This window comes from Coturnix japonica, chromosome 9 (assembly GCF_054131305.1).
Source record: "Coturnix japonica strain WE chromosome 9, WE-NBRP24, whole genome shotgun sequence".
NCBI lineage: Eukaryota > Metazoa > Chordata > Aves > Galliformes > Phasianidae > Coturnix > Coturnix japonica.
The window spans coordinates 27918746-27933581 of NC_140671.1; the positions used below are offsets into that span (position 1 = coordinate 27918746).

The following is a 14836-nucleotide window of genomic DNA, read 5'->3' on the forward strand; positions in this document are numbered from 1 at the left end:
AGAAGGAGCTGCTGATGAGGCCCTGTTCTGTTGGCTTTGTAAAGCAGTGCAGTAGTCTCTTACTTTCTTCTTTAAATGACCCCAGGAATAAATGGTTATTCTCTGCCTGCTTCTCTCAATGAGAGCAAGTTTTCTCTCTTTGACCTGTGATGAAGAAACAAGTAAAGAAGATGAAGGAAGAGAATATATTTAAACTAAACTGTTACAAGATTATGTGGAGCCTATAAGGACCGGAGGAAAAAAAAAAGGAAAGCAGCAAAGATGAGAGAGAGACAGATGTGGATGCAATCACAACCTCTTGCTTGCTGAATGATTTCATATTTTCCTACAGCACATAAGCTCTGTGCATAGAGACCTTCACAGTTATGTTTTGACTAATATCTAGTACAACAGCACTACTGTTTCTAAGATTGTTTTTCCCTCCTACTTCTAATGAAGTATCAAAGTTATTACATGTGGAGAGACTCCTCCCTGTTAATGATGTGATACTTTAATTTTGCCTTAGGCCCAATACCCTTTTTCACGACAACTGATTTGTGCATGCTGACATTTGAACTGGACAAATAAGGCATTCCAACTCAGGTGATTGCTGTCTCACTTTAAAGTAGGTGGAACAGAAGTAAATTGGACTCTTAATAGCACCTTCTGCAGTTTCTGACCTGAAATGACCTTGCAGATTGCAAGGGCTTTACTCTAAATATTTCCACTGAAGCGTGCACAGTTTTCAGAGTTCTTTACTCTATAATCCAGCCCAAGGAATTTCAAAGAATCCCTCAAATTATCGATAGTTCCTTCAGCACTAATGCCTTCTATAGTCTGGCAAAGGAGCAACACGTTTGTACTTCATAAACAATTTCAGGAGAGATCTAGATTTTCATCTGTTGAAATAAGTCAAAGTTTAGGTTCTGTGCTATGTACTATAAGTCTGGGCTTTAGAAGGGAAGCTGCAAGTTTTCCTTTAGTCAGTATTTTCTCAAATTGTCTTTTCCAAGCCATAGTGTATTACAGGCTGGCTTCTTAGGACCTGTGATCCAGTCTGTTATGGTTGTAACCTATTCAGACACTGTATGTACACTGTGAACATTTGATTGTTGATTGCCAGACTCTTTGATGTACGTGTTCAATTGCAATTGAGATATCACTATATGATTTCTAGAATCTTACTATACATGAGCAATAAAAGGACATTCTCTGCTGTTGGAGGTTTATCCTCATATGCCAGTTTGCTAGATCTGGGTTCTTGCATATCGAAGCACAAGTACTAGTTTGCAGTATTGTCAGTTGTTCTCAATACTGCATGTATTATGAGCATCAGGATGCAGTTATTTGTTCCTCAGTGTAGCAATTCAGAGGCCAGATTTATAAGACAATTAAGAATGTTTTATCCAGTTCATTTATTATAGACTACAGACCTGGCATAAACTGATTCTAGAGGTATTTAATTAGTTAAAAGGCTTTCAAAAAAACAAACGTATTTTTTGCTTTTGGTGAGAACTTATTTCCATGCTGTCTTCCACGTGTGAAATGTTATTTAACCCCCGTGGCTCTTACCACAACCATCATCCAATTACAGATCGATGCATTCCAGCACATGCAGCACTTTGTACAGACGATGCAGCAGCAGGCACAGCATGCTATTGCCACTGAGGACCAGCAGCACAAGCAGGAACTCCACAAGCTTATGGCACGGTCAGCACCTAGTCCTTGGAGACCCTTTGTAGCTACGTGGTAACACTGTCTGTCCTGAGGTTGCAGGGTCCATGCACATGAGACGTGTTAGATGAGACCCACGCTTTGATTAAGTGGAAAGAGATTTCTTATTTAGATTGTAGAAGATCCTTTCAACATTCATCATTATTCATCTTATAATTACAGGAAGTGTTACTGTGACATGTCAGTGTAAACAAGCTCATATTTGTCCCTGGCAGCTGGCTGTGTTATTCCAGCACTGTGGCTCTCTGGCAGAAGGCATCACTCTCATCTGTTTTTTCAGGAGATTCAGTCAGTAGGAAAGAAACTCTTCCCACATGCCTGGCACATCTGCGCTTGGCAGTGTGGGCCCATAGTGTAACAGCAATGCTTTGGGCATTGGGTGCCAAGCATGTGATGGTCTCTTAAAATACTTTTGTAATGAAATTGCATCTCATAAGCTCTGTTTTCCTCCGTAAATCTGTGGTTACCAGATCCGTTATTTCCAATTCGATGAAGGAATCGCGTAGTACTCATAATGAAGGGTTGGTTTTATGAGAATGGAAACCTGATAATAGTATTGTCTTAGTGTTTTTGGGTTGACTATCATGGAAAATAAGTTAGTAATGAATTATTTTTCTTGAACGAGGCTTGCAGGAAAACTCAAAATATTGAAAGGACAGCTATGTAACTGTGGTATTTAGAGTCTGCTGAGAGAGCAAAGTATTAAGCTTAGCACAGAACTTCACAGCCCCACCCTACTGCAGGAAAAAATGTTGTTTTTCTTTCCTCTGGGAGGAGATGGCTTAATGGGTTTTCTGGCTTGGGGGAAGAGCATTTGCAGCATTTGCTCCACACTTCTGCTTGTTGGCTGGTGCTTGTTCCCTCCAGAAGGCTAGTTCATATGGTGATAAATACGTGCTGTGTGCCATTTATCATTAGTGAATATGTGTTTTGATGCTATTGTTAGCTACTTCTAAAGTGCATTTTGTAACTGATAAAAATGAAGAACAAAATATGGTACTAGACTTGTTCCATAAAGTTTAAACCAACCTTACCTGTTAAATACATACACTCCATCTGCAGAAGAGGCCTACTGAGCGAGTTTAGCACATGAAACATTTTTTTTCAGATAAGAATTCTGCCTTTAAGACTAGCAGGATTTGTTTTCATTCCAGGTTGTGTCTGAGTCAATAATCCCTTTGCTTAACCAGGTGTTTCCTGAAACTGGGTGAGTGGCAGCTGAACCTGCAAGGCATCAATGAGAGCACTATCCCCAAAGTCTTACAGTACTACAGTGCTGCAACAGAGCATGATCGCAACTGGTACAAGGTCAGTAAGGAAAGGTTCTAGACAGTGCAGAGAGACAGGAGATGTGATCAGATTCACTTTGTCTTTTTTCCCATTGCACTTCCTTAAGCTTTGAAGAATTAAGGAGTATGGGAAGGTAACATGGCATATTTTTAGTTCCTTTGATACTATAACATCCAACATAGAGCTCTTGACTAGAACTCACCATGACGTTGAGATAAAAAGGCAATAAAAACTGCAAGTGATTAGAGAAAGCAAAGCATTTTGTTGTCTGCAGGGTATTACTTCTCATCTCTAGACTCAGAATGGTTGAATTATTATGTAATACTCAGTACAAGTTGCAGAAAGGATTCATCTTCACCATTTTTGTTGAAGTTCTTCTCTCCTGTTGGCAGGCCTGGCATGCCTGGGCAGTGATGAATTTTGAAGCAGTGCTTCACTACAAACATCAGAACCAGGCCAGAGATGAGAAGAAGAAATTGCGTCATGCCAGTGGTGCCAGCATCACCAGTGCTAACACTGAGGGCAGCAACAGCGAGAGTGATGCAGAGAGCACAGAGAACAGTCCCATCCCATCTCCAGTGCAGAAAAAAGTCACTGAGGTATCACTCTTCCGTATTTACTCAAAGAAATAGGTACTTGCTTCCTGTGTCTGAAAAGTAAGCTACTACTATGTATGCTTGGCTTATGGATACTGCCTATTTATAGTCAACAGGCTGAGGTATAAAAGCTCTTCACAGTCTTACCAGCCTGGAAGATCTATGTAAATACAGATCTATATAAATATATTTTGTCAAGCAAAAAAAATAAAGTTTGGGAGTTATGTGGTCTGTGGGAGCATGAATGGAATCCAGCTATAATATGAATTAGGTCTGTTTCCACATAGCATGGGGAAAGAGGAAGAACTAAGTTTAGGATTCTTGTGGATCGATACTCCTGTGTAGAACTAATGCAACAATTTCATTCCAAAAGGACTTATCCAAGACCCTCTTGATGTACACAGTCCCTGCTGTCCAAGGTTTCTTCCGATCCATATCTCTGTCTCGAGGAAACAACCTACAAGACACTCTCAGGTATGTAATAAAGCCCACAGTAAACAAAATCTAGCTGATAAAGCCATGTAGCTTAAAATTAGGTAGAACCTTTTTCTGCTCGTTATGGGTAAACTTCAGTTCAAACTAATGCATCTTAGGTTATCCTAGTTTGGTTCTGAGAAGAAGAACTTTTTGTAAATGTAACTGAAGATATTTGACTGGAATGGTATTTTTTGTTTCATTCCTAATGAATGTTTCTTTCCTGTAGAGTCCTTACTCTGTGGTTTGATTATGGTCACTGGCCTGATGTGAATGAGGCTTTGGTTGAAGGGGTCAAGGCAATCCAAATAGATACTTGGTTGCAGGTAAGGAACTCAAAGCATTAAGATCTTGGGGATCCTAGTCTATTTTGAGACTACTTTATAGATTGAGCCTGGTAAAAATGTCTTAATTTCTTATTTGAGTGTTACACTTCCAAGACAAGTCTTACTCTGTCCATGTGAAGATCATATAATAGTTTTGCACAAAACATTTGTCATCTCACTGAGTTGTTCTGCATTTTTGGCACTGTTTGGAACTTTGCTATGTTATCATCTGATTCAAAAATGGATGATGGGCCTGTGTCTCCTTTAGAGACTGTGAAGTCTCTGGCTGAGAGCAGAAAACAGTTTATGAACTGTGTGTGTGAAATAACAGGGATGTTTGTTTTACTTATCCTTACTGTTAGGTTATTCCTCAGCTTATTGCAAGAATCGATACTCCTCGACCATTGGTAGGACGTCTCATTCATCAGCTCCTCACAGATATTGGACGGTACCACCCCCAGGTAAGCCTGAGCAAAGAGAAGGAATTTCCATAGTACATTTTTCTGTTCTTTGGGTTTGATACGGGCTCTTGAAGTCATTCTGCTCTTCAGAGAATGAAAAACTTGTAAGCTTTTTGGATTGGAAGACTTTGAATAGCAAATTCCTACTGCCTCTCTCAAGAAACAAGATTACTTTCTCTTGTTTGACCCTAGCACTGCTAATGATGTTCTGCTAATCTTTCAGTTTATGCAATTCCTCTGTATGGTTCTAAAACATTATTTATTGATGTCATTTGTAGGCTTTAATCTATCCTTTGACTGTGGCATCCAAATCCACAACCACTGCTCGCCACAATGCTGCAAATAAAATCTTGAAAAACATGTGTGAACACAGTAACACGCTGGTGCAGCAGGCAATGATGGTGAGTGCTTAAGTGTACCTGAAGGTGTGGGATGTTTCAGGTATGACAGTACAAAAATGACTGTTCAATGTTAATTTTGTTCAAATATGAGTTGTTTTTTTAATTTTGATTTGGAAGAACTGAGTGTCAGCATAATTTCAAGAGAACAATATAGAATGAGCCATAACATTCAGAATTCTTGTGTGTCCTTATGAATAAAGATAGAATGTATGAAGAGTCATTTTTTTTCCACAAAGATATTTTTATTTAATGAAAAGTGGAAACAAAACTTTACTTTTAATTCAATTGCTTGAGCTTATTATGAATAAATGAAAACTAATGCTGTTAAGCCAAGTTACACAAATATATGCAAAAGTTCAAAGGCAACAAGTTCAGTGAGAAAAGCCTGATCATCATCTTACAGGAAAAGATCTAACAAACTTGTGGGAGTTTTTGTAGCTCCCCCTAGCTGACAGCAACAAATACTTAATAACAATTGGAGAAGAAAGTCATTTTACATTTTTAAGTCAGCATACATTGATAATGGTTAGGGATTTTCTGGAGTGTTTTATCTTTTTTTTTTCCTGGTCTCAAATAGGTGAGTGAAGAGCTAATCCGTGTGGCGATCCTATGGCATGAGATGTGGCATGAAGGGTTGGAAGAAGCATCTCGTCTGTACTTTGGAGAAAGAAATGTGAAGGGAATGTTTGAGGTGCTGGAACCGCTTCATGCAATGATGGAGCGTGGGCCTCAGACTTTAAAAGAGACGTCCTTCAATCAGGTATCAGCAAATAAACTTCTGTTTGCCCTCAGAATTAGGCAGGACAGCCTCCTGGCCCTGATGAGTTCAAAGGACCGCTGCCATCTAAGAGAGAGACTCAGGCTGTTTAGATTATTATGTTGTTAGATTTCATTACTTTTCATTTATTTCTGGGTCTGTGTTGTTTTTGCTGGCTATGGTACTCTATGGCTATAGCAGCACAGATTGCCTTGGCATCTTTATCAAGTGGGTGCTGACGAGATCTGGAAGACACATCAGCTTTGCAATTAACTGTTCTAACTCCATTCTGCTTTGCTTCATCATAACCAACAGCACAGACTGTAGATATTACCTTTCTCAAGTCTCCAAAACAAATTCATTTGAGCTTGTTAGCCTACTGTTAAAGGGTCTATTAATATTCAATGGAATGAATGTTCTGTTCATTCTGTTGCCTCCTATTGTGAGGTCTGTTTGGGAGTAATGTTGCCCAAAACACTCAGTGCCTGTCCTAGGTCCAGGAATTTCTGGTTCATTAGTTTTGGCGTGCTATAAAAAATGTGAGGTCAAGGATTTGCAATGGAATTTGAATATAGACTGTGCTGGTATTAAGTGGTCTCCACCTGTTCCACTGTAGTCTGTAGAAATGTTTCTCTTGTTTTTCACTTCCTCCGTAGGCCTATGGCAGAGATCTAATGGAAGCTCAAGAGTGGTGCAGGAAGTATATGAAATCAGGAAATGTCAAGGACCTAACCCAGGCTTGGGATCTCTATTACCACGTTTTCAGGCGTATCTCAAAGCAGCTGCCTCAGGTAGGAGGAGAGGTGCAGTTCTGTTGTGGGGCTTACAGTGCGTGTTGTCAGTACTAATCTCTGTTTAATGTTTTTTGGTTATTCAAAACGTTCAAATTCAGTATTCTAGAATTAACTGCTTTTAATTTGCTCACAAGCTTCCTAAGCTTCAAGTTTTCTACTTATGCAGCCCTTTTGGCAAGTACTGAAGTATTGACAGCTGACTGTGAACTGTTCCAGGCTCCTTGCCAGCATGAACTCTTCAGATGTTTAAGTGAGATTTAACTGAAATGCTTGAAGAGTTGTGTTTCCTCTGTCTTCTGTAGCTCACTTCTTTGGAACTACAGTACGTGTCACCAAAACTCTTAATGTGCCGGGACCTGGAATTGGCAGTGCCAGGAACGTATGATCCCAACCAGCCCATCATCCGCATTCAGTCCATTGCACCCTCACTTCAGGTCATCACCTCCAAGCAGCGGCCCAGGAAACTAACATTAATGGGTAATAGGAAGCAGTTTGTACTTTGCTATTCTAGCATTTAAACAGTTGGTTTTAGTATGTCACGTAAAACTTCTACAACATCTGCCAAACTTCTCAGTTCTTCTGTGTCCTTGTGTTTACTCTTTAGTGTTTTCTCAGCTAGAGTAAACTTTTCCCTATTGATCCTTTTCCAGGAAGCAACGGGCATGAGTTTGTGTTCCTTCTGAAAGGTCACGAAGACCTTCGTCAAGATGAAAGAGTGATGCAGCTTTTTGGGTTGGTCAACACTCTGCTAGCAAACGATCCAACTTCTCTTCGTAAAAACCTCAGGTATGTGTTAGGGATGGTTACTGAGTGTGCTTATGCATGAGTGACATCCAACAAATGTACAGGAAACCCTGGCATATCCAGTTGGTTTGTAAGGAAGTGATGAGTATTGGAACTAAGCTGATTTGAGTATGTGAGAGAACATCCATTCATAGACTGAAACTTGGAGGAAATGTTTTACATAAAACAAAAACTTCCTCAGTGTACAAGTTCTTTCTTGTGAATTGTTAATAGTATCCAAGATAAACACTATTTCAACATGGACTCCTAAGGCAGCACTCAAGCTGAGAGCAGACTTTTATCAAGGATTTTTTTAAATTATAGTCAATAAACAGCTTGATCAATGGTCACTGACTGCAGTTCTGTACATTATTGTTCAACATACCAAATGTTGTGTGTGAATTATAGACATTCATGGGTCACATAATCTGAGCCTTCTAGAAGCCGTATTCCAGCTTAAACCACATCAGCCATCCAAATGGATGTTCCGGGTCTGTCTGGCTTGGGGGTGAAAGTTAAAGTGTACTGAGTTATAACATAAAACGATTTGAGCTCTGAATTTCCATTTTTTTTTCCTGTAGCATCCAGAGATATGCTGTTATTCCACTGTCCACAAATTCAGGCTTGATAGGTTGGGTCCCCCACTGTGACACACTGCACGCCCTCATCCGAGACTACAGAGAGAAGAAAAAGATCCTGCTTAACATTGAACATCGCATCATGCTGAGGGTAATGGGCAAAAGTAGCAAATTTTTTGGTACGTTCTTTTAGGACTCCAGTGTCGTAGTGAAGAACAATGGTGCACACACTCTTCCTACTTTACCTGTTTTCTGATTGTTGTTATCAACAGTAAGTGCAAGAATATCAGATAAGTGTTCTAAAATGCTACTAAAAGGCAAAATTGGCCATAAATTTATTTGTTTCTCCTTTCCTGTTTTAGCAGTGACCATAAGTTGTCACCATCTGGAGACTAAAATGTGTTTTGCATGAATATGATGTGTCTTACAGAAGGTGTCATGCTGCTGGCATTTACAAACATTGTGACTAGGGAACGTGGCCAAAGTTAGACAGAATGGAGAAACAGAATGTTACTAGAGAAGGTGGAATTATCTGCCAGAAAGGAACTTGTGTGCCAGCCCAGGAAGTGCTTTTCAGAACCTATTTACCTTAGCAGTATTTTAATTAAATATGGCTATGGGCTATTTTTTGGATGCGAAGTCATTTCCTATCCTATTTCACCCAAGTTCTTCACTGTAGTTCTCATACTATGTTTGGGAACATACTGGTCAGTCTGCAAATAATACTATATCACGTTTATCTTGCAATTATTTGCGATTACTGTGTTTCTCATAGTACAGGGAGGGGCTACTGAATGTTTGTTCTTAATTGCCAAATGTCGCTTCTCAATTTTAGATGGCTCCAGATTATGACCACCTGACTTTAATGCAGAAGGTAGAAGTGTTTGAACACGCTGTCAATAACACAGCTGGCGATGACCTTGCCAAACTGCTGTGGTTGAAAAGTCCGAGCTCAGAGGTTAGTTCAGCACATGTACTGTTTTCTCTGCAGAATGTGGGAGAAGTGGGTGTACCTGCACATCACAAACTCCAAATGAATTCCTACAGAAGGTGTTTTTAACACAAACTAATAAAATTTGCTGCTTTGTGAAGACCTTTCCCTGTTTGGAAATTAATGATTTTGAGTGTTTTTCACATTCCAAAATACAGCAGTTATTGTATAAATTAAAACGTAAGCTGAAACAATGCAATATGTCTGTCTGACTTCTTCTATTCTGCCTCTGCTTGTAGGTGTGGTTTGACAGAAGAACAAACTATACTCGTTCACTAGCTGTGATGTCAATGGTTGGGTACATTTTGGGTCTTGGGGACAGGTAAGTAATATTGCAAAGGTTTTCGTTTGTTTTTTTAGATGAAAGCAGACTGCAGAGACTTCTTAGTCTGTCCATTGAATCTGTTGTTACAATAACATCTTTCGGTATGGATATTGCTGAGCTATGATGATACCATCTTTATGGATTTCATTGCGCTGCTGTTATTTTCAACACTGCAACATATGACAAGAGTTTGTGCATCTTGAGTACAAATAAGAGTTTCTTCTGTTCTATTCTTGAGCTTAAAGGCTTTTATAATGAAATTTAAAACCTTTGAAAATTGGATTAAAGCAAAATTGGAACAAGTCAGCACGAATAACAGCATCTTGGTTTCTGTTAGTCAGCTCTGATTCTCTTCTCTTCTGGTAGTAATCCAATTTGCGTTACTTCACTTGCATAATTCATTGTATTTATATGCTGAAAAAAAAATAATGAAAAAAGATTATACAAACCTAAGAACTTATCCTAACTGGAAAATAGATGTTCATATCCAAGAACTGTACTGATGGCAGTGATCCAATAGGTTGTTTGTCTTCCATGATGAGATAACATCTAATTCCTGAGAAGTAATTACAAAAGTAATGTGATAGATGCACTGTCAAGGAAGCTGTTCTGTTCTTCCCGAGATTGAAGACCGCAGACAAGCAAGCTGTCACTGGCTGTTCTCATTCATGAAGATAAATATCATTTCAGACTAGAGCTGTGATTTACTTTATTTTTTCTTAATGACCTGTCAATCTGCTTTTTCTCCTACTCCTTCATCAAAGACACCCTTCCAATCTGATGTTAGACAGACTGAGTGGAAAAATCCTCCATATCGACTTTGGGGACTGTTTTGAGGTAAGGCTTTGTATTTGAACATAAACTTCAGTAATGTTTCACGTTCTCTGATAAATCAAAAAGCTATTTATAAATCAAGAATAATAGACCTTGAAGTGTAATCCTGAGCAACCTGTTGGGCTCTTTTATGGGTTTTACTTTTAGCTCTGGGTGAGAATAAAATGAGTTTCATCTCAAAGGCATGTCTTGTTGATTAGCTAAGCACTCTGTATTAGCTATTAGCATCACTGATCTGTTAAATTTCCTGGAGCAATTTAAACTCCATTGGCAATTTTTGTTACTCAGCATTAGCAACATGGGCACACATTTGACTTTTCCCCGGTGCCAAGTTAATTACTTAGCTTCTCCCTCAAATTAGTGGAAGTTCAGGAATATAAAGCTGGGACTTTCTTTGTATTTGGAGTACAACCCTTAAGGGTGTAACAAGAAAAATAGCACTTATTAACTCTTAGTAATTTAGCCATTCATTTATTAATTCTCCATTATTTGTTCAGGTTGCAATGACAAGAGAGAAGTTCCCTGAGAAGATTCCATTTCGGTTAACAAGGATGCTGACAAACGCTATGGAGGTAAGTATTCCCTCTTTGTTATGAAGGGAATTGTTCCTAGGGAAAGTGACACCTATTTCTAGATATTTTTTTCCCTGTATTACGGTTATGGTAGAACCTCTTTGCTCAACTTCATTTTCAGGTCTTGTGATCTTTTACAGTACATTGCAGTGGAAAGAAACGTTTTAACTGATGGAAAAAAGCAAGGAAATTTCTTCAGTTTCTCAGTCCTTCCATAATTTCCTAACTTCAAATAGGTTTTATGTCAACCAAACACAGCCCATAGCATGGTAGTTTACAGTGCTCAGCTTGATGGCAGGAAGGAGCTTAGGTTGTTGGGATCATCTGTTTTGTTCTTCTAATGAACAGAGAATGACAGAAGTGAATTTTAACTCTAAGCATGAACCATTTCCTGCTCCCTAAAAATTAGGATTGGAGTTGCATAATGATCAAAGCAGCACGGTTGATGGCTTCTTTCTCTTCTGAAGGTGACGGGCCTTGATGGCAATTACAGAATCACCTGTCACACAGTGATGGAAGTCCTGCGCGAGCATAAGGACAGTGTCATGGCTGTGCTAGAAGCCTTTGTGTATGATCCATTATTGAACTGGAGGCTGATGGACAGTAAGTTATTCTGATAAAACAGTGATGACACTGGGAGAGTCATCGATCTCATTAACATTATATTTGAATAAGAAATCCAGAAGCACAAAACCTAATGTCTGTTTGAAGGCAGTCTGATTATACTGTTGATTTGCAAGTGCTCTTTATTGCACATGATTCTAGGGATTGTAGTGTAAACTTACCACACTGATTGAAACCCTTTTTGCCCTTAAAAAGAGGCACAGAACTAAGCAACGTGCAAAACGGTTTGACTTGTCCTTGTGTTAGCTGTCATCAGGAGATTAAAAGCTATTTCAGGTGGCATTTGGAGAAGGAGGAAGTCAGCCAAGCATATGCTGTATGTGGACAGGCAAATTTGCTGCAAACCACTGAAACTCGAGTTCATCTTTTTTAGTTCTTTTATTTTCTTGCAGCAAATACAAAGGGCAATAAACGCTCACGAACAAGAACAGACTCCTACTCAGCCAGTCAGTCAGTAGGTGAGTAAAAGCAATGTATATCACAAATGTCTGGTGCATTTTTTTTTCTCAACTGTATACAAGGCCATGAAGGTATTTTAAGCTTTTTTCTTCTTAGAGATAGACAAAGAGCTTATTGTCATTAGCTTTAGGATTAAGTGTTGAGTTCAGTACTTGGCTCAAACAGCAGATGCTCATTTACAGTTATATTAACACTGCCCCAGGACACATAAACTGTTGTAAACCAAATAATAATCGGCATTTGATAGTTATTTACTTAGCCACCAAATTTTACTGTGCAGAACTTGGCAAGTACCAATCTGAATGTTGAAGTTTCATTGCATTCAATCTTTGCCTTTGGACTACAGAACAGTGACGGTGTTTTATACTCAGAGTTCTATAGATATGTCTTTGCTGTCGTTTCAGGCCAATTGCATATCACTTCAAAATCTCTCATTTACAGTTTAATATGAAACATTCCTCAAAGTTGGATCAAACCTTTCAGTATTTTAGCAAGGGAAAGATGTTTGCTTCTTTGCTACGTTTCCAGTAGTGATAGAGACGTGTAGTATGCTTTGTCACAGTCAAATATGCTTTTCAAAGGAGCTGATTAACAGTGTTATTCATGTTTCCAAAAGAAGATTACTTTACCTGCCTTTCAGTTTCACATTTTGATTTTTGTTTGTGTTTTTTTATCAAAAGAAATGTTAGATGGTATGGAACTGGGGGAGACGGCCCATAAGAAAACTGGGACCACAGTGCCTGAATCCATCCATTCCTTCAGTAAGTTTCTTATAGTGATGCAGAAATTCTTCTCGGGTGTGGAAGCTTCATATAATAAGACACATGTTCCTCATTTGTGCTGGCAAGGAACTGTATAATTACCTGTGTTCTCAATTGCAGAAAAAGATGATAGAAAATAGAATGGAATTTGGGTTTGTTAGCAATCAGAGTGACATTTGGGAAGGACAGATGTAACAGCAGCACTAATGCTTTTATTGTTCAGATGACATCCTAATTCTATGGGTTTTTCCTACTTCTGTCTTGTAGTAGGAGATGGCCTCGTGAAGCCGGAAGCTCTAAATAAGAAAGCAATTCAAATTATCAACAGAGTTCGAGATAAACTCACTGGTAAGCACATATTTATTTATGTAACACGCGATGAGATGGATCAGCACCACTTTTAATATTTATATTTTGTGTTAGTCCTGTAATTTATATTCAGTAAGGGAAGGGGGTAATACAAGTCCCATCAGTCCTGAACTCGCCATCTAGAAGTTATGTTTATGTCACCTGATTTCCATTCATGTTTCTTCGTCCCTTAATTTCCAAGGTCGAGACTTCTCTCACGATGAAACTCTTGATGTACCCACACAAGTAGAACTGCTCATTAAGCAAGCTACTTCTCATGAGAATCTGTGCCAGTGCTACATTGGATGGTGAGTCTGTCATTCAGCTAACAGTGCAAAGTTCTTCTCTGAGTGATCTGGAATTAATAATTTGAGCAGAGGGAAAGCCAACAAAAACATTAGTTCTGGTGTATTTAGTTACGTATGGAAGCCTTACCACATGTTGCATCTGAGCTCGTACATTTTGCAGGCTTATGGCAGAGATCCCTTAGACAGACCGTTGTAAGAATGTAAGTTGTGATAAGGAGTAATGGGAATGATAGAGCATTTAAGCTGTAGTCAACCTGAACACTTAGTGTTGGAAGTAAGGCATATGTTGGTCACTGATGTCAGTTACAGTGAAGATCTCCATATTCTGCAGCAAACATAAATGATTTAGTTGCACGTTTGTCATTTGAGATAGTTAACATCAGACTATGCTTAAGGAAACAGTCCTTAGTTTTTAAGCATTTAAGCTGTGTGTGGGGGGATCACCTGCCAACTTTTCCTATACTATTTCCTATACTATGTCTTATAAACGGTGCCTTGGCAGTCTCAGTCCTTCTCAGCACTGCCTTTGTGAAGCTGCATTGAGCATCACCACCCTATTTTTGTTTCCTTTTAGGTGTCCTTTCTGGTAACAGAAGATCCCAAAGTATCCACAGCCTTTTTATTCTGGAGGCTTTTGCGCTCCAAACTTGCTCTTCTACAAACACAAACTGAACGTTGGACTGATATCCAGCCTTTGTCAAATAGTTTGAACTGTAAATGGAAAGAGTTATTGTATATTAACAAGTTGGTTTAAGCCAATTTATAGCTGCTATTGGAAAAAAAACACGAGCTGTCTGAAACACAACAGCTGATTTGGGTTTCCAAGGACAGTGAAGACTGATTGTACTGCAGGTGTCAATGGTTCCACTGGGTCTTTGGGGAACTGGTAAATATAACTATATACGGGTTTGGAATTACTTTGCAACGTAAATGAATCATTTGCAGATGGATTGTTGCCCTGAATGGAATATTGGAGCAGATGTTAAGAATTTCAGACCTTCATCTGAACATAACCAGGTGCCTCTGTGCAGATCGAGCAGTTTAATGAGACACCGCTGGGGAGCTCTGTGTGCAGATTAAAAGGGGAACGTGATAACTGGCATAGGAGGCAAAAGGGGGAGAGCTGGTCATAACTTGAAATGAAATAATGGTTATAATAATAACATGGGAGTGGAGGAAGTCGTGAATTATGAATAAAAACAATGCACAAAATACAACAGTAGCCATGTTTAGATGCCATGTTGTATTTGGATATTTTTGTGCCAATAAATTACAGCAAAACGTGGCACCGTGGGGCTGCGTTCTTGTTTGTTCCTAAGTAGCTCTTAGGAAGAGACAGGGATGCAGGTAACAGGTTGCAGGAGGGGTCGCTTGGGGTGGGTGGGGGTCGCAGGCAGCGCGGTCCGCCAGCCGCTAGGGGGCGCTATGTAATAAGGCTTGG

At 39.2% G+C, this 14836-nt stretch overlaps 1 protein-coding gene across 3 annotated transcripts in view; it reads left to right on the forward strand.

Annotated features, from left to right (window-relative positions):
• Positions 1-14680, forward strand: part of MTOR (mechanistic target of rapamycin kinase) — a 56382-nt gene extending 41702 nt beyond the window's left edge. For 2 of the 3 annotated variants that reach the window (XM_015882433.3, XM_085509761.1), the window contains exons 37-58: positions 1574-1689; positions 2904-3021; positions 3396-3602; positions 3973-4073; positions 4303-4399; positions 4762-4860; positions 5139-5261; positions 5839-6021; positions 6675-6809; positions 7115-7289; positions 7463-7598; positions 8177-8324; positions 9009-9131; positions 9404-9486; positions 10254-10326; positions 10821-10895; positions 11363-11498; positions 11912-11977; positions 12659-12739; positions 13007-13087; positions 13290-13395; positions 13970-14680. In XM_015882433.3, coding sequence (XP_015737919.2) covers positions 1574-1689; positions 2904-3021; positions 3396-3602; positions 3973-4073; positions 4303-4399; positions 4762-4860; positions 5139-5261; positions 5839-6021; positions 6675-6809; positions 7115-7289; positions 7463-7598; positions 8177-8324; positions 9009-9131; positions 9404-9486; positions 10254-10326; positions 10821-10895; positions 11363-11498; positions 11912-11977; positions 12659-12739; positions 13007-13087; positions 13290-13395; positions 13970-13985 — 2478 coding nt within the window. In that variant the 3' untranslated portion in view covers positions 13986-14680. Of the gene's footprint in view, positions 1-1573; positions 1690-2903; positions 3022-3395; positions 3603-3972; positions 4074-4302; positions 4400-4761; positions 4861-5138; positions 5262-5838; positions 6022-6674; positions 6810-7114; positions 7290-7462; positions 7599-8176; positions 8325-9008; positions 9132-9403; positions 9487-10253; positions 10327-10820; positions 10896-11362; positions 11499-11911; positions 11978-12658; positions 12740-13006; positions 13088-13289; positions 13396-13969 lie in introns of those variants that run through there. The other variant, XR_014932112.1, reaches the window with a different exon arrangement.
• The last annotated feature ends 156 nt before the right edge of the window (positions 14681-14836 follow it).